At 36.9% G+C, this 20,354-nt stretch overlaps 1 protein-coding gene across 2 annotated transcripts; it reads left to right on the top strand.

Annotated features, from left to right (window-relative positions):
* The first annotated feature begins 752 nt into the window (after nucleotides 1-752).
* Nucleotides 753-18,911, top strand: LOC308686353 (aryl hydrocarbon receptor-like). 2 transcript variants are annotated; one of them, XM_081394759.1, is made up of 11 exons: nucleotides 753-1,257; nucleotides 2,173-2,360; nucleotides 8,517-8,605; nucleotides 8,729-8,818; nucleotides 10,437-10,560; nucleotides 11,409-11,539; nucleotides 12,203-12,405; nucleotides 12,642-12,751; nucleotides 13,226-13,367; nucleotides 14,238-15,504; nucleotides 16,539-18,911. In XM_081394759.1, the coding sequence occupies exons 1-11, from the start codon at nucleotides 1,202-1,204 to the stop codon at nucleotides 16,611-16,613; spliced, it is 2,475 nt and encodes an 824-aa protein (XP_081250885.1). In that variant the 5' UTR covers nucleotides 753-1,201; the 3' UTR covers nucleotides 16,614-18,911. The 2 variants fall into 2 exon arrangements, with proteins under 2 accessions (XP_081250885.1, XP_081250884.1); XM_081394758.1 differs by having other exon boundaries at nucleotides 14,238-15,549.
* The last annotated feature ends 1,443 nt before the right edge of the window (nucleotides 18,912-20,354 follow it).

Raw genomic sequence — 20,354 nt, 5'->3', positions numbered from 1 at the left:
CAACATGAAAGGATGTGCAAATATTTGATGCAGTGACATTTGACCATTTGTACAAATATAAGTCATCAGATGAAACATAAACATTCCAGTCAGTGTGTCTTGTTACAAAGAAATAATAAAAATAATAAAAACATTAACTACTTAAAGGCTCAGCGTAGGCCAGCAATTTAATTTTCTACATCCTCAGATGAACTTTGGCAAATTATATAATTGTAATAGTCAATGACAATAATCAAAAACAATTATAATACAGACAAAATGTGATGTCTATAAACATTTATTTTAAATATAAAATTCTGCTAAGAAGGCACATTGTTATACCTTTGTTACATCCATGTAATTAGTCATAATTTCTATCATATTCTAGTCAATTTTATTAGTATTCAGAGTTTCATCTCAACTTTCTTCACCAGTAAAGTAATTCAAAGTGGTCAAAAAAGTGCAATTAACTCATGGCTGCATGCTATGTTGAACAGCTTTAATTTTGCTTAAACATTTGGTTTTTGTTACCATGCTAAAACTGTGTGGTAACTTAGTATCAGTCACTACTAAACATAAATAAATAGCAGAATGCTTCTGAGCTTTTGACATGGCTTAAAGATATCAATTGATTATGGTTTTACAGTTCACAGTATTACATTTATTAACAATAACTGATATTTTGTTGCCTACAGTTTTGTGGGGTTTGGGGTACTTGGACAAAGTACTGGTTCAGTCCATGACTGAAAAGAAATAGGAAGTGGTTAGCAGGTGGTTAGTGTGAGGGAGAAGCCCTGCTGATCTGACTGTCAAAACCAAATATTGGTCGCAGCAGAACTGTCAAACTAACTACAAGTTAGCCAGCCCTGGACTATTATGTTAGTTAGTATATAATAGCTGAATATAAACATTTTTGGAGAGCAAAAGGTGCGTTTGAGTCGTTGAGTTTTAGAAAGTTAGACAAAACTTAGCTAATGTTAGTTAGATTGACAGACAGCTTGTCATTTTAGCTTAGCAATGACAGGGATGTGTTTATTCTACCCTCGTGTCAACCATGGGCTTTAACTGTTTACTAACACAGGTGAAAGCTTCAGATTTAAAGAGCACTACCGGGTAATTGTTAGTTTGTAAGGTTTGTTTATTTTGGCAGAAAGCTAACAGCAGATTAAGTTTAGCCTGCTAGCACCACCCGACTAACCACGAATCTGTTTTTGTGGGAATTATGAGCTCCTGTAATGTTTATGCAAGTCGCAAACGGAGGAAACCTGCCCAGAAAAGGTAATAAATCATTGTTTTACTAAGGTTGCTTAGTTATACCTATACTCAGCTTACAGCACGGTCAGCCTGTTTAATATCTGCACCTAAAGCGGACACTTACTATCGTTGCATAGTTGTTCATGTTACGTATAGTTTTTGTTACAGTAGGCTATTTCTTTATGTAGGTGTCTGCATATTTATTCAATTTGACTCAACTTTGAGTGATGTTATCGATTCACTCTGTCCAAAATCTATCCAGACTGTTTGCGAAACTTTGGACGTCGTTTAGGCTATGCGTTCGACCGTGTTTTGTGCTTGAGCGATTTCATGAACGATTCGTTCATTGCGTGTCACCTGGCAAATAAGCGATCCAGGATCAGGTGATAATTTGTGCTTTCCACAATTTATATTTGGCTGCGTTATAATGAGTTCCTAAATCGGAATATTAAAAGAAATTATCAAAAACATTGCGCATATGAACGTGTTCGGTTATTTTGACTATTGAAAAAAGAAAAAGAAAAAAAGATTTGTTCATTGTGCTGAACCAAAAGTTCAAGTCAGTAAAAAAGGGCACATATTTACACACACACACATTTTTTTTCTTCAGTTCTGTTAAAATGTGGGAAATGTTTAAATATGGGATAAAGCCCATAAACAACTGAAACTATTCCAGGTTGTGGAATTAAGCATTAACGACAAATATTCTTTTCAACAAATGGCCATTGAGGTGTTTAACTTAATTTTCTATTCATATTTCACCAGGTTTCTCTATTTTCTTACCAAAATGTGGGCCATGTCTGAATACACTCTAAAATGTTGTGATTGATTATGTCTAATAGAGTAAACTTTACAAAATATGAAATTATGATTGTCTGGCTATCCTCTCATACTAATCTGAAAGTTACAGTAAAGCCGAATGTTTTCTCTTTTTTGTAGTGAAAAGCAGTCTCCTCCTGAATGCGTCAAATCGAATCCATCCAAACGACATCGGGACCGGCTGAATGGAGAGTTAGACAGGTTGGCCAGCCAGCTCCCCTTCCCACAAGAGGTCATATCCAAGATGGACAAACTCACCATACTGAGGCTAAGTGTGAGCTACCTGCGGGCCAAAAGTCACTTCAATGGTAATACATGTAAACCGAAGCTGCAGTTGTAACATGTGTATACTAGTTGTACAATTGCTGACTGTATTTAAATTTATGGATGCAATAGTCCCAGGGGGTCCAATCCTGATCCCAGAGGACCAATGTCCTGCAGAGTTTAGCTCCAAATTCTCCAAAAATACATGCCTGGCTGGAAGATTCAAGTAATCTTGAAGACCTTGATTACCTTGTTTCATGTGTGTTTAATTGGGATTAGAGCCAAATTCTCCAGGAGAAGGACTGGACACCCCTGCAATAGTCCCATCCAGTTTATGCAAATTTGAAAGATTATTTGTTTATTATTTTGATGTATTTTCTATAAAATTTTGTCATAGTTTAGTATCTTGTGGACTGCATCCAAAGGCAACACTTTTTCTTCCTTAATGATTAAAATGCATAAGGACGTTTTTACACTGGCAGTTTAGTTCGAAAAAGTACCCGGATGACCTACTTCTTCCGGCGAGATTCTAAAGTGTGTATACGATAGACACTTTACTATCCCATGAGGCCACGGGAGAGGATTTATGAATGACAGTGAAGCGACGTAACTGACGCTGGTGGATCACATGATAAGGACTACATGTAGTGAATGTAGTACATCCAGATTTTCATTCATACTACACACACACTCATACTATAGAATGTACTTTTTTTAGCAGTCGTAAAGTAATTAGGCTACTTATTTAAAATAAGTACCTACTCGAGAGAGTATGCGGTTTAGGATGCTGCCTCGGACACACTTGTTCAGGAAGTAAAGTAACCTGCGCATGTGTTTTGTCCGATAACAACGTCATCAACCAAACACACTTAGGAGATGACAATTTGATGATTCACACTGGATACGAGCGAGGGTGTGTGTAGTGTAATTGCTCAGAGTGGCAAATGAATGACTGGCAATCAGCTTTCTCCTCAAAAGAGTCCATTTGCAAGCCTTCATGCGAAGCACATACAGTAAACGCAAGTGTCGTTCACTTTTGTTCACTTGGTGCTCTGTGCATAACAGCACCATATTAATTAAAATCCTTAAACCACAATATATTCACCCACGTTCTGTTTTCTATCATGTGCTGTACCCATTTGTGATGACGTAAGATGAACGCAAGATGAACGCAAGAGGCTTTTTCCCTCAGCATTAAGATTTGGAAGTTGGACAGAGCAGTGCATGGAGTTCCTCCTTTTGTTTGTGACAGATTGATTGAGTGCTTATCACAGGACATCCCGGTCTCTCAGCAGTTTTATCTCAGGATGACCCATATTTGGGTAGCATAAGGAATATGCAAAAGAAATAGGCTATGCTTTAAAATATTATAATAATGTCTGGAGGATCTTTCTTCTATTGGGACAGATACTTTTTTCTTGCCGCTGTCCAAAAGTTTTACGTGTGTATGAATTCACAAAATTCAAGGCACAGATTGTGACATGTTGGCTCTTGAAAATAGATCATATTGCGCGATATAGTTGCAGTATGTAATGCATGCTCAACTGTAAGTATGAACCAATGGCTCGGGAACAGCCCTGAACATTGCTGTTGAATTCTGTTGATTTAATCTAGCCAATTAACATAGATAAGAAAATTTTGTTGAAATTGTAAAAATAGCTTGCGATGGGTTTGAAAGCTTTAAACAGATCATGCCATTGTGTGAATGAAGTGTGTATATGAATTCATAGATTTTAGTTACATTATATTTGTCAAATTTCCAGCTATCACTGCAAATCAAAGTCTTAATATAGTAAAAAGTCTAAATATAGTATTATTAACAATACTTTGTTTTTACAAAGTAAATGTTAAATGAATATATATATATTAATTTCAAAAGTTTGAGCTTGCTAAGATAATGTTTTAATGTATTTGAAAGAAATGTTTATAGCTTACAGCATTTATATGATAAATTAAATAGTAATATTGTAAAATATTGTTCCAATTTAAAATAAACATTTTCTATTTAATGTAATTTATTTTCTATTTAATTTCTGAAAACCATGCATGATACATTTTTCATGATACTTTGATTAATAGAAATGTAAAAAATATTTTTATTTAAAATAAAAAATATTTAGTAATAATATATAGTATAATTATTGCATTATATATAGTATCATATCATATACTGTCACTTTTGTTCAATAAAGCACCCTTGCTCAATAAATAGTCCAGTCATTTTAAGCCAAAATAGGGGTCAACCTTGAACAAATTGCAACAGAAGCAAACTCAACTGATTTTGAATCCTCAGTATGTTCTGAGTAAGGAAAAAAAAAAGTCCTGAAGAATCCCATTAGGGGAAAGTTTTGAAAAAGACCCAAATATTGATACTTTGCACGTGACGTCAGTTGTACTGGCTGGCGGGCAAGAACATCATTCTTTAGCAACAAAAAGCATTAAACTAATCAAGGATCTTGCCAGGACGTTGCCAGTTTTAATATACAAAAGTTGGTGTTTTGAGGTTTGTTCAAGATAGTTGCAATTTGTTCAAGATAGTTGTTGTGCGATTGGATGCACTAACCGCTTTTGTTGCCCGCCAGATATCACGTGACTGCAAAGTATCAATAGCCTATTCATACGCCTAGTCATTCTTTTTCTTACGTGAACAGGGTAAAAATTTTACCCTTTAGATATCACCATGAAAATTAGTGAGTTGATCACTTACATCAAGACAAACAAAAAATGTATTACAAGTTTTTTGAAATTGTTTGTTAACATGGACAAACGGTGCATAATCTAATTACGTATGTGCTCATTTGCATAAATACCACAACAGATCTAAACATTGGGTATAGCCAGGTGAAAATGTCTTGTTGAATCTTGTTGACACATAACAGTAAAATACTTAATGTTAAGGTCTGAATGGAACCCATTACGGCTACCCATGAGCATTAATACATGTATAGAGGCAGGAAGAAGTACTTTAGAAACCAGCCTTTATTAATTATTATTGCAGAGATGGGGATTTGGGCTGGGTCTGTGGGACTGTTTCTGGGGATTCACTTTTTAGTTTGCCTACCCTTTGTCTTCTGCATTCTCCTTACCATTTTCTCCTGTTCTTTCCTCAGACTCGTCCCCTAGAAACAGTCCCACGGACCCAGCCCCAAACCCCATCTCTTAAAAAATAATAAAGGGGGGTTTCTAAAGTACTTCCTCCCGCCTCTATGTATTAATGCTCATGGGTAGCCTAAATGGGTTCTATTCAGACCTTAACGTTAAGTATTTTACTGTTATGTGTCAACAAGATTCAACAAGACATTTTCACCTGGCTATACCCAATGTTTAGATCTGTTGTGGTATTTATGCAAATAAGCACATACGTAATTAGATTATGCACCTTTTGTCCATGTTAACAAACAATTTAAAAAAACTTATAATATATTTTTTGTTTGTCTTGATGTAAGTAATCAACTCACTAATTTTCATGGTGATATCTAAAGGTTAAAATTTGTACCCTATTCAAGTAAGAAAAAGAATGAATAGGCGTATATGAATAGGCTAGATTTGGGTCTTTGTCAAAACTTTCCCCTAATGGCATTCTTCTGGACTTTTTTTCCCTTACTCAGGACATATTGAGGATACAAAATCAGTTGAGTTTGCTTCTGTTGCAATTTGTTCAACCTTTTTTCATAAAATGACTGGACTAAAAAGTATTAATTTCATCAATAATAATAATAAAAAGCTTACCGACCCCAAACTTTTAAAGTATATACATTTAAATATTATTTGACAAATAGAAAACATTTAGCATTGAAAATGTTGGCAGGGAAAGTACACATATCTGAACTACTGCCCTGATCAAACATATATTTCAAGTGTTAATAATTAGCCTGTTTAAAGTCACCTAGGTCAGTGTTCTTCAACCCTGCTCTTGAAGGACCCCAACAACACTGCACGTTTTCTTTGTCTCCCTAATCAAACACACCTGATTCAATTCATCAGCTCATTATCACACGGGTTAATGAGCTGATGAGTTGAATCAGGTGTGTTTGATTAGGGAGACAAACAAAACGTGCAGTGTTGGGGGTCCTTCAGGAGCAGGGTTGAAGAACACTGACCTAGAGAATAGACTTTTAGAGAGTTTAAAGGCACACTATGCAAGATTTGTACCTTAATATAACTGCTTCTAAGTAATTTCGATGGAGGAGGAGGTACGCCCCTGACAAAACCAGCAATGCAGGTTTGAGAGGTGGCGCCCCGCCAAATCTCGAGAGAATCCCGACTTGCTTTACGGCACAACGTCACATACATCAACAACATATGAAGCAGCCACTATGGAAGACACTAGCACGCATTTCAGACGTGAATCATGGCAGAGTCGACAAAGAAAACGAAGAAAGCACAGTCGGAAGAGTCAAGGAAAAGAAAACGAGAAACTATTTACGACAGTAACGTTAAAGTACTCCACAGCGACTCTAGGGGTCACTGTTTGACAAAAACCGAAACTGCATAGTGCCCCTTTAATATCACAGTTCATATAGTGTATACATGTGTTTCAGACGAGCCTTTCACAATTATGCTCTCAAGGATGCAGTTGGACATCTTTTTTGAGATTTATAAAGACAACAGTCCAAGTTTTGTTAAGCAAGAACCTGTCATGTAAAAAAATACCGTTTTTCAGTTCCCAGCTTATATTCTTCCAATTATCCTGACCAGTTCAGAGGCGTGGTCAGGTGGTCAGCATTGAAGGGATTCCATGAGAAACAAGCTAAACAGGTGCACTGATTGTTGCATGTAATTACTCAGACTTTCTGGAGGCCATTGCAGGGGAGGGTCTGGGTTTGCGTGAGTAACTGAAATCGACTCGTTCTGACATTTTGACTTAGGTGAAAAGAGTTACGAAATGTTTGATAGTCATTGGCTCTAGCAGCAAACTTTGACCGGAGTTGCTGTGTAGCATCAAAGACCCTGCCAAGTTTTGATCATTTGAACCAGTGTGTGGGGATCTTTAGGGTCAGACATTGCATGAGAAGAGTGCTGGCACACACTTCCGAAATTCAGGGGTTTGTTGACACAGTGACTAAGTAATGGCATCTAGTACGTGAAGACTGTAGATAGATCATTGTTCTCAATAGAAAAGAGTTTGCCTGGCAGAGTCAAGAGTACATTGTTGTGTCTTCTTGCCAGTGTTTTGGTATTGTGGAGTTATGTACATTATAACATCTTGAAGAATTGATGTTCCCCACAGATACATTTTTAAAACAATGAATTAGTTAATTACATGACTGGGTCAGTGACACAACGCATTTTTATTGATTTATTTTAATTTGTTCAAAAATATATTTAAAATGCAATTGATTCCTACAGTGGCTTCAAAACAGCTATTCTATGATGAGCATGGTTTCAATTTCAATTAAAATGTATATATTATATACATACATACATAATATCTAAATTAATTGAAATGGAAACCATGCTCATCTTAGAATAGCTGTATTGAAGCCACTGTATGAATAAATTGCATTTTAAATATATTTTTTGAACAAATTAAAATAAATCAATAAAAATGCATTGTGTCACTGACCCAGTCATGTAATTAACTAATTCATTGTTGTGAAAATGTATCTGTTGGGAACATCAATTCTTCAAGATTGTATACTGTACATAACATAAGTTAAAAAAAGTTATTATTTATTTGAAAAAGTTTTTCAAAATCATATGAAACCAATACGAGTAGAGAACAATTTAGAACTTGGCACATGCTTTTTAAACTAGATTTTTTCTTTTCTTTAACATGGGCTCTCTTGTTTGTTATTGACCCAATGTCTGTTTGTTAAGATACCTCTCATTGCCATTGCATGTCATAAACCACTCTGTGAGCAAACCTTTCATGACTATTAGTATTTTTCAACCATAACTGTGTATTGTTAAACCACTGGGCATTATGATTTGCTTTCACTTTTTGGTTGTTCAGATGCCAACTGTGATATAAGTTGCCATTGTTATACATTTATTCATGTTTCTCTCTCACTATCATTATTACTGCTTTCTAATGCAGGAAGTTGTTTGATTATGCCTGATTAAGTGCCCTCACATGACATTAAATATTGTGAAAGGTTACTCATAATTTTCTCATCATGTCTTTGTTGAAGAATTGGTATTATCTGTTTTATCTATTGTGCAGAACTTCTTGCTTTAATGCTTGTTTGCTGTTGTAGTGACCCTGAACTCAAAGAACTCCAGCCAACTAGCAAATAACACTAAACCACAAATTCAGGAGCTTTCAGAGGGAGAATGTTTACTACAGGTGAACTCACTGCTGGGAAACATTAGTATTTTAATTCAAGCACATAGATCTAGACAAAAACACAATAAAATTGATTTAGAATTCTATTAGCAGCATAACTTTATCTACCTACGTTTTTTACAGCTTATAAATGGCTTTGTGTTGGTGGTCACCTCCAGTGGCACGATCTTCTATGCTTCCTCCACCATTAAGGACTACTTGGGGTTCCATCAGGTTCGTATTGGTTTGCATATGTATTGTGGGGGTAGAAGAAACTGCAGCCTAAAGGGTTTATTTGTAGGGGCTAAATTGGACCGAAATTATCTGGATTTACATTATAGCACCTTCTCTTTAAAAAAGAATTGGGCTGGGTTAAAAATATCAGTTTCTCGATTTTAATCAATTCTCATTTTGATCAACCAATATTAATCCTTAAATCCCAGAAATCATTCTTTTATTCTATGCTGTCTTCAGTTATCAGACTTTCTGAAGCATGACATTTCTTTCATATAACTGACTTTCATGAAATTCTGTCAGTTATAATAAAGTTCAAACAATTAATACCGTTTTGATGGTCTTTAATGTGGTGTGACAGGTCGCTGTAGCCGCCTCAGTTCAAACGGCATGTGAACCGATCATCTCTTCCTCTTTAATACTAGTTATAGCATAAACATGAAATAAACACAAAATGACACAAACATGAATATAGACGTCAATAAAAGCTTGCAATCAATGTCACGTAACAATATATTTACCTCAGAAAAGCCATTCAATGACATTTGCTTGATAGTTAGGTAGAAAAAATTAACATTGAGCATTTTGCTAAGTATATGCACTATATACAGTATATATTTCTTTTTTTACTTAACTTGTAGTTCTTCAATGTATGAATACATTTGCATAAAAACAAGTTTAGGAAAGCCACCATTTAAATTTTTATATAAAAAAAACCCGAATTGGAGTAGAAACTGGAGAAAACTGAGTTATAAAAACGGCCATATTTGTATTCAAATCAGTTGTTGATTTTAACAAGTGTATTTTTTTCCTTTAGATAAATTGACATGTAGTGTACTTGAAATTAATCGGTATCTGTCACAGTTGGGTTGAAAATAGAGATGAGTAAAGGATCTAAATGCAGCAGTTTTACGTATATTTTACAATAACTAAGGAACTAGGAAACAAGAACACGTTCGAATTGAATAACATTGAATTGCATTTAATCGAATCGCAAGATTGTGAATCAAAATAGAACCGAATTTTGAAATTTGTGTCAATGCCCATCCCTAAAAAAGAACAAACAAAAATTTTGTCAATTTGTTTGTCAGTCCAGTTTGTTCAAATTTCACCTACCCAAGTTTTTGTTTGATCCACTGCACACATCCCTCATCAATTTAGTGAATCTACTCACTCGAAAACATTTCAAGGTTCATTACATTAAGCATTATGGACCTGATATTATCCAAATAAGCCAGTTATTCAGTTGTTGTGACGTTACTGGAAAGATTTCTTAATTGGCCAGTCTTTTTAAATCTCTCATAGCAGCTTTCTAATTTTTTTGTGTGTGAAATTCCAGCTTCTTCCCACAAATGTGATTCTAAAAGCACTTCCTCACCGCAATCAGAAATCAACCTGTAAACAAATACCAACTTGAATTGAATTGTTTTGCCAGACAAAGCAGGCTGTGAACAAATTTAGATAAAAACAGGTTCATTAGAGGTTGAGATTGCTTAGACATTTACCATTTGTTTTTTTTCTTCAGCATTTAGATTCAGATTTCTTCATAAATTTGGTACCAGCTGTAATGAGCAGCTGTGAAACTACTTGCAGTAAAACCGATGTGTTTTGTTTGCAGTCGGATCTCATCCATCAGAGTGTGTACGAGCTCATTCACACTGAAGACCGGGTTAGGTTTCAGAAGCAGCTCCACTGGGCGCTCAACCCCAGCTGCACTTTAGATGCCGGACAGCTAGTGCAAGGTAGAAAATAAGTTAACTAAACATCTCTCCAAACAGACCATGAGCAGACCTGAGCATTGTGCCTGGACAACTGAAACATTCTGTCCCCATTCCATCAACACAAAGAGTCAATGAAGATGGGATTGCATTTGTCTGCAAAGTTTGACAAAGTTCCATTGTGACAGACATCCTAGTTTACAATCTTCATGAAATAAACATGATTTTAAAACAACAAAAGCAATACATTTCAATTAACTTCTTCACAATGGGTCTGAAACATTGTCATTAATGGCTAACAATTTGTCAAGGTATCCAAATGTTTTTTCTTAGAATAACAAAGAAGTTTGTAATGGACCATGTTTTTAACCAACAGCTTACTTGATTTCAGACAATCTGAATATTTCCCATGATGCTTTTTTTGTTATATATGCTCTTAGGATTCAGGTTCATATGTGTAACCGCCTCTTATAGCTGGTGTTCAAAGGCTGTGCCAGTTTGCTCTGGATACAAATTGGGCTTTTTATTCTCAGCCAAGCTGGATCGATTTTCATCAGATCTAACGCTGGCAATTTGGAAGGCCTGTCATTGTTCTACACATGACAGCTGTGTCAGACAGCACACACACACACGCACGCACGCACGCACGCACGCACGCACGCACGCACGCACGCACACACACACACACACACACACACACACAGCACATCCAGCTGTCAGCAATGACACTACCTACGAGTTATATAAACACTTACACTGCCACCAATGCATTATTATCATTTTCTATGTTATATAATCTTAGAGAGTTTTGTATTTAATTATGCTTTTCTCTATTATTCAAGTTTAAATGCACTTGCTTTGCTTTTGTCAAGCTTCCCATGATTCACCACTGCCTCAGACGTACTACAGGCCAGAGCAGTTACCACCAGAGAACTCCACCTTTCTGGAGCGAAGTTTTGTTTGCCGGCTAAGATGTCTCTTGGACAAGTCATCTGGCTTTCTAGTAAGTTGAAATGATAATAAATGAAAAACTAAAAAGCTTTTTGGTCACACTTTATATTAGGTGTCTTTAACTACTATGCATTTACATTAAAAAAAAATAATTGTTAGGTACTATGTACTTATTGTGTTCATGTTGTATTTTTTGCTGCTATTGAGGTGGTATACGAGTAAGGTTGGAGAAAGGTTTAGTAGTTTGGGTAGGTTTGAGGTGTAAAGGAAGGGTCATGTATGCACATGTAAAAACATGTATACAATAAGTGCATTCTATCAAATGATTAATTAAAATTTGAGTACATAGCAGTTAAAATCACTTAAAGACCATATTGTACTGTAAGGGGATTTACAGTCAAAGACCCAGAACCAGAAATGATTCATTAAGACAAGAGTCAGAATTATAATAAATGAAAGAAAAGTTTTACTGAAGATAGTTTGCAGTTTCATTAGCAGAAGTCAGCTTCAAGACTCACAAGGTGATAATCCGGATGTACATCACAATATGGAAGAAAAGATCTGTCGCTATTTCCATTGCATCAAATGACAATTCAAAAAATGCATCATCTCTTCATATTGGTTTCAAAGAGAGGTTGGGGAAAATTAGCTGAATGCTGTGGAATGTATTTACATATGGTCGAATGTGTTAAATAGATGGCTTGTACTTTTATAGGCCATGAACTTTCAGGGGCGTTTGAAGTTCCTGCATGGGCAGAATGAGAGGACAGCAGATGGCAAACCCACCCCTCCTCAGCTCGCCCTGTTTGCCCTGGTCAGCCCTCTGCAGCCACCTTACATACTGGAGATCCACACCAAGAGCTTCATGTTTGAAACCAAGCATAAACTGGATTTCACGCCCACCGCATGTGACCCAAAGTAAGACCCAAATTAGCTCCTATCAAGTGTGAAAAAGCTTGTGGTTTTGTTATCTGTTTCATTTGACTTGTAGTGGCATCTTTATCTTCTTAGATTTGTGAATGTTTTAAAAATTACACACAGTGCCACTTAAAAAAAAAATATTTATTTTTGTTGTAAACAATAATTGGCCCATAATTTGGTGCTCTTATCTCTCACTCTCAAAGCCATGCATGTTTTTTTTCCCTCCTCCACAGAGGAAAGATTGTTCTGGGCTACACAGAGGCAGAACTGTTTTACCGCGGCTCAGGCTATCAGTTCATCCATGCAGCAGACATGCTGTATTGCGCCGAGAACCACATGCGGGGTAAGACTTCTTTTATCACAAATGGATAAAGAAAACACACTCACCTCACTCACGCTGGGTTTCAACATTGATGTGTCAGAGGGTGGAGATTTAACTGTTGTTGAAATAATTGTATTGCTCCTAAAAGTACAAAAATACATCATAATCCTCATGAATCGAGCAGTTTAATCCAAGTCTTCTGAAGAGACACGATCACTTTATATGATGAACAGATTTAATTTAGGCTTTTATTCACATATAAGCATCGATCAGTGCACATACGTAGATAGAGCACAGCAAATATTGCAAACAGAAGCTCAAATGTGTTTGTTTGACGTGCAAGAACCAATGACAAATCTATATATACCATATACATAAATCTGAAATTAATCTTTTAAAAGGGGACTGCTAAAAGCATATACTTTTTTTATTATTAATGGTAGCAACATAGTTGCTGATTATTTAAATTAATTTAATCATTTCTCTCCCCTGCAGCGATAAGGACTGGTGAAAGCGGGTTGACTGTTTTCAGACTGCTGACTAAACAGAACCTCTGGATTTGGGTACAGTCCAACGCTAGACTTGTCTACAAAAACGGGCAACCAGATTACATCATTGCCTCTCAGAGAGTCATCACGTATGCCTTTATTTGTGTCTTTGTGAAGTTGTATCTTTTTGATATTGAATATCTTGTATATGTTTTCCTATGTTGTTTTATTATGAAGCAGTATTCATGGCAAAAGGTAACCGCAGATAATTTAATCTTAGTTGCAATAATTATAGATTAAACTGTATACCTTAAAGTCCCCTTGTAGTCAATAATTGTATCCCTAGAAAAAAATCTCCATGCCTTAAAATAGCTTGAATGTAGCTCTACACCCGAGCTTCATTTAGTATACGAGGTTCTTTGAATATGCAAATTATCCCTGCCTCCACTCACTCACACCAGCTCAGAGATCCACTCGTTGATGATCACACATTGACATTATTGGTTACAAGTTAGTTTGTGACATCAGAAACACCAGCGATTTTTGGCGATCTTTGGTTCACTGCAGTTTTAGGAGAAAATACTCAGCAATGGCATTTTATGCTGACTTATGACTCTTCACATGTTTTGTCTTAAAGCATATTAAAAACACCAATAAAACATATAAACAACATTTCACCACAGGGGGACTTTAAAGTCAGCATGAAATTAAAATTCACCCTATTTATTATTTAGTTATTGATCTTATTATGTACGATTCATCCATGCATTTTTTTGACCCTTAATTTTTAGTCGTGATGAAATGGAAGTAGCAACAGATCTTTTCTTTTGTATTGGGGGATGTGTATCTATAGTCAGCAAAGTGGCAAAACAGAAACTTAAACCCTATGCTTACTTTTGCTGTGTTGCAAGCACTTTTATTTCTTTCAGATCTAGTATTAATATTGTTATTTGGTAATAGCATTTAATATTGTTTCTGTAGGTGTCTTGCTTGAGAATGAGTCATTCTGTCTTCTGTAGGGACGAGGAGGGTGAGGAGAACCTAAGAAAGCGTGCTATGATGCTTCCCTTCAGCTTTACTACAGGAGAGGCTGTACTCTATGACATGAACCTGCCCAGATCTCTGGGTAACACCACAGCTTCTGATCCCACTGCTCAAGACAACAATAACCAACTCAGAACCACTGGAACTGTAGACCCTGACTCCCTGCTGGGCTCCATGCTGAAGCAGGACGAGTCAATATATGTGTGTTCTGCAGATAAGCGCTCAGTGTCAGTACAGGCATTAGCGAATGAGGATCTTGGTGAGATCTTTTCCAGTAACTGCCAAGAAAGTGTTATGTCACTCTCTGAAAGCCCTGTGTTCAAACAAGAACCAGTCATTGGCTCTGGAGGAGATGGCAACTGTGAGATACTGAGCTTCATGCGGAGTTTAGGTATCAGCCCAGAAGATCTGAAGTCCCTACAACAAGACGAACTGTTCCTCAGGATTGACCTTGATGGTCGAAATGACATGGCAGACCTCACAGATGGCATCTTGTCTTATGTGCAGCAGTCTCTCGGGACGAAGACGGACAGTGTAGGTGATGTCCAGGACAATGTGAAGGAGAAGTGTCTCGTTGGGAAGCCTACTCAGACCTTCACACCTTCACAGCAAGCTCCAGTGTTAATCCCAGAGGATTCATGTGATCCTCTCACATTAGTACCTCAGGAACAACAGATGACTTTTACTATAGCACATCCTGAACCAAAGACACAACACTTCACACGGATACAACCTCACACGGCTGCTGCAGATTTCCAAAACAATCCTCAAGGACATCAACACTCAATGTATCAACCATACAAAGAGACTGGAATCTCACAATGCAAACTTTCACACATTACAATCCAAAAACACCAGGTTCAGATGACGAGCCAACAGTCACAGTGCTCACACCTTCCACCTCTGGATCAGCAGGTGTGCAAAACACTCAAAAATGCTCAGGTTTGTGGGAACCTCACTGAAGTTCTAGCCAGTGACACACAGCAGGTTCCTCCCCTCCTCCAGCCAGAGCTCCAGCAGCCTGGATGCGTTTACCTGGAGACACCTCATGTGGATCTGAAACACCCTTACAGAAACCATCTAAGCACTGTGTCCATCAGCTACTCCCAGCAGCTCTCTTCACCTTATATCACTGCTGGTGACGCAGGCTTGAGCGAGTTCACGGCTCAGGACATCGAGGAGCTGCTCAATGGCCTGGATGGTGATATGGAGAGGAAGAGGTACTCAGGACAGGATGAAAAAGTAGGTTTCCGACCAAGCCTGGATCAACAAGCTTACATAGGCCAGGTTAGAACCAAACCACTCATGTGTGGTTTACCTATCTTAACTCTTAAAAATGATGGTTCTTAATTGGCATCTATTGTTCCATGAGGAAACTTTTACATCAATGGATCCTTTCAATTGCACAAAAGGTTCTTTATAATGGACTTTAATTTTTGCATAGTACATTGCAGCATCACCTTTTTTTCTCACAATGTCTGAAACGGTTTGATGAAGGATTTGGTCTCTGTAACCCTTCCTTTCCGAGAGCGTCAGATGGCCTAGTCTGTTGTGATTGGTCTACCACTCACAATGTGTGTTCAGAAACAAAACGGACATTACCATATCTGAAGTTCATAGTACCGTACTTTACTGAATTATACTTTACTGTAAATGTAAAATATTCCATCACCGTAAATAGTGATAACTGATGATTCAGTCACCAATCTGGCAGATTTAGTGAGGGTTTCATTAGACTGATTGTGAGTCTTTTTGAATGGTTCATTATAAAGTCAAGTCAAGTCAAGTTTATTTATATAGCGCTTTTCACAATACAGATTGTATCAAAGCAGCTTCACAGTATTAAATTAAAATAATACATCAATGTTTGTTTCTAGTGGAAAACGTCCACGTTTGGTAATGCTGATCAATAGTATTGTTGATTTATTAATTAAATTAAATCTCCCCAAATATCCCCAACTGAGCAAGCCAAAGGCAACAGTGGCAAGGAACCAAAAAACTCCATCAGATGACCTAAAGACTGGCTCAAAAGTATAATTTTGCTCAAATATATATATATATATATATATCATCATTCACTAAAAAAGAACATAGGCATTTGTTCATAAATTAGACTACATTGGTCATGCTGTATGTTATTGTTTGCAGCCCATTCGATTCAAACTGGAAATTCTTTTGCTGTGGGCTTGTAAAATCGGTACTGGAAAAGATTAACTTTGGGATTTTAGAATTGACATTTAGATAATTAATCATACTAAAATCATCTCTCTAATCAGTTTCAGAATGGAGGCCACACAAACTATAGTAACACGGCACATCTCACACAACATCTCGGCCAGCGGCAGAACTAGAACAGACCACGTCCAAACCTGTCTTTTGGAGGATACTTGCAGCTTACAATCATGAAAAAAAAAAAAAAAACTACCTGAGTCACCATGCTCTGAGCTGTGATGATCATTGGCTGTCTAGAGATGGCAGCTGTGGTCATACGAACCCATAATGCCTGAGCCAGAAAAGATCACCAGTAGAATGTAGGATGAGGAGAACGAAGCAGAAATTGGGGTGAAAGAAAGGCTGAAAATGGACAAAGAAAGGCACAACTGTCTTGTGGCTCAACATGAAGTTTAAGATGAATGAAGAACCAGCCCGTTTGGATCAGCTAGATATAAGAATCTGTGGCTTCCCTGTTAAATGAACAGTGCTGTCACTGTGCTTTGATAAATGTCTCTTTAAATGTCTCTCATGAGATGTTGCAAATCTATTGGCCTGTGAAAAATGTACCCTAAAGAAATATATATATATACAGTGTGGACCAAACAAGCCTTGGTTTTTCAAATATGTAATAACGTTCATTAAGTAGGACAACATATCTATCTAATTTGTAGTTCTTTACATGCTCGCTACTTGTTTCCTCTTTAGATTAAAGTGCTTCTGAAAAAATTGGGTTGAGATGGATTTCTTGTGCTCACCAAGGCTGCATTTATTTGATAAAAAATACAATAAAACAGTAGTATTGTAAAATATGATTACAATTGATTAAAAGAGCTGTTTGTTTTTTCAATATATTTTAAAATGTAACATTCCTGTGATGGTAAAGTTAGATATCTGTGGATCTGTTTTTGAGTTTTTTCAAGTTGTTGAGTCCTGCAATCCTTTAAGTTTGTTCAACTTGCATCTATACCGTTGAGCCAAAACATGTCCACCCGCCTAAAATGCTGTTGGTCCTCTGTGTGCTGCCAAAACATCGCCGACCCGCCGAGGCATGGACTCTATAGGACCCTGAAGGTGTCCTGTGGTATCTGGCACCAACACTGATCGAATTTGTTGGTCCAGCATATCCCACAGATGCTCAACTGGATTGAGATCTGGGAAATTTGGAAGCCAGGGCAACACCTTGAGCTCTTCATCATGTTCCTCAAACCATTCCTGATCAATGTGTGCAGTGTGGCAGGGTGCATTATCCTGTTGAAAGAGGCCACTTCCACCATGGGATCATCATTGTCATGAAGGGGTGTACCTGGTCTGCAGTAATGTTTAGGTAGGGTGACACGTGTCAAATTTACGCCCAGATGAACGGCTGGACACAGGGTAACCCAGCAGAACATTGGCCATAGCATTAAACTCCCTCCAATGGCTTGTCATCGTCCCACAGTGCATCCTGGTGCCATTACTTCCACAGGTAAATGGCCAACATGCACATGGCGGTCCACGTGATGCAAAAGAAGACGGGACTCATCGGACCAGGCATCCTTCCTCTGCTTTAAGGTCCAGTTCTGACTCTCGCGTGCCCATTAAAGGGTCCGCTTTAGACAGTGGACAGGGGTCATCATAGGCACTCTGATTGGTCTGAGGCTATGCAGACCCATACGCAGTCACCAGTTTGTGGTGTGTCCCTCCTCGGACTGCTGTTGATAAAATACTCACCACTGCTGAATGGACCGGGAGTAACCCGTTGCAGAGATCCTCTGACAGTTTGTTTGCAATTACAATTTGGCCTTTGTCTAAAGTCACTCAGATATTTATACCTGCCCATTTTTTTCCTGCATCCAACACGTTACAAGAATTACAAGAGCTGATTGTTTGCTTACCATCTCATCTCTTAATATCTGGCCTTGTTAGGAGATGATCAGTGATATTGCCTTTACCTGTGACTGGTCACAATGTTTTAGCTCATTAGTGTAAATGGATATAAAAATATATTTACTGGAGATACTCACCACTTTTCACTGGACCAAAATCAAATTAAATAACAGCTTGAACTCAGAACTTGTAAATGAATGGATTTCTTCAACTCATTTAGAGCAACACGGGTAACACGTTCTGAAAGAACACTAAAAGTTCATCGGCCTTCTCTAATGAACAGTTCAATAAAGCTTTTACAAAGCTTGTGTGTAGCTGATCGGATCACTTCAGCTTATCTGACCAACTAGAATGAGTATGAATATGGCATCCTGGTGGGATTTTGCCATACATGAATTATGATTATTTAATCATTTTTAAGATTTAATTACTGGGTCTGTTTGAGACATTTCCTGTATTTGAGTACCTCTCCAGTTGTTTTTCTCTTCTTTAATTGTGTAATACCGCCCTCTGTTGTTTGAAACAGTATTGGCAACTTTGTGATTTGGTTGGTGATTAATGAAAATTAAAATGCTAATAAAAACGTTTTACCTTTTTTTCCCCTTTAAAACCAATTATATTTATATTGACATAATAGAATATATATTCCATAGAAATACTTATTATACATAATAATGCTTATAATGCCTTTCTGTATTACATTAGATACATATTTATATTAAATGAAAATCTAAAGTATATTTGTAGTGTAAATATAAAGTTTAATATCATGTAATAATATAATGTGTGTATATATGACAGAATATTCCATAGAAATGCTTATTATACATAAAATGCTTATATATCTGAGGAATGTTTGCAGCACAAAGAATTAAGGCAAAAGGGGGTCCAAACCCGGTACTAGCAAAGTGTACCTAATAAAGTGGCCGGTGAGTAGGCTATATATTTTGTCAGATGGGGTGATGTTTAGTTTTACAGCTAATAGTGTCATAGCGTTTGGGGCAAACCCACTCATAGCAGGATAATCCCAACGGATTGGGCTCCATAAGCCCCATGAAACCCCACTAACACCAGTAGGAATTTGCCTTCACCATGGCTGAATGTTCCCACAAATTGAATTAGTAGACGGTCAGCAAAGGGAGGGTGAAGGGAGTGCACAGGGCAGGTCAAGCCCACTCTGCCACTGTATTCCAGTCCTGTCTGAGACCTGCTGACCTTTGAACTTTACACTTCCCGTGAGGTTTATTGTGGCAATGAACATATGTGATCATCATCACCGTATTTCTTTGTCTAAAACAAAAGGGTCTCACTTAGACTATGTACAACAGGCAGGTATTTTGCATCATGTACTTTTTTATGGCTGTGACAATAGTCAAAGGGTGAAGAAGCTCAAAAAAAAAAAAAAAAAAAATATTGACCAATACATAATTCCCATGCATACAGTACATAATTCTAATACTTGTGTTATTTTTATTTTTTTATTTTTTTCATTTTAGAACTTTACTATCGCTTTAAATGTGGAAAATAGTAATAAATAATGAATAGGTGTGCCCGAATGGAGCAATGTGGAAAAAAAAGAATCCTGTTGTTTTTACAGAAAAAAAAAACCTGGTAGCTGTGGTTGCCAAAATAATACTGTAACAATACAGTGACAACAAATGTAAACATATTTACAGAACAACCTGTAACACACACATACAAAATATAACGCACATGACAGAATAACACAATAAACATTAATTTAACTACAGGTTGTAACATAAAACCCTAATGTACCCGATAACGAAACATGAAAAACCTTCAAATGTGAAGTGTCACACAGGGAATTCTGGGAATATCCGTTTACATTTTTACATTGTAGATTTGTTTTGTTTTTTACTTCTTCACTATTAAACAATATTTTACTTTAGGCTAAGGGAACTTAACCAATTTAAAGATTTTTACTGAAGCATTTTTTAGTCTTTTAAATGTAAAATTACAATCATTTTTACAATCAATATATGCACAATAAA

The sequence above is a fragment of the Scardinius erythrophthalmus genome, assembly GCF_964197995.2.
Source record: "Scardinius erythrophthalmus genome assembly, contig: HAP1_SCAFFOLD_199, whole genome shotgun sequence".
Lineage (NCBI taxonomy): Eukaryota > Metazoa > Chordata > Actinopteri > Cypriniformes > Leuciscidae > Scardinius > Scardinius erythrophthalmus.
Note: the sequence above shows the minus strand (reverse complement) of the source record. Positions and strands in the feature narration are given on the sequence as shown.

Bases quoted from the DNA above. Each gene is read 5' to 3' on its own strand.
- LOC308686353 (XM_081394758.1), top strand. From the start codon at position 1,202: ATGAGCTCCTGTAATGTTTATGCAAGTCGCAAACGGAGGAAACCTGCC. The intron at 12,752-13,225 runs GTAAGACTTCTT...TCTCCCCTGCAG, and splicing joins CGCCGAGAACCACATGCGGG to CGATAAGGACTGGTGAAAGC. The intron at 15,550-16,538 runs GTTAGAACCAAA...CTCTCTAATCAG, and splicing joins AACAAGCTTACATAGGCCAG to TTTCAGAATGGAGGCCACAC.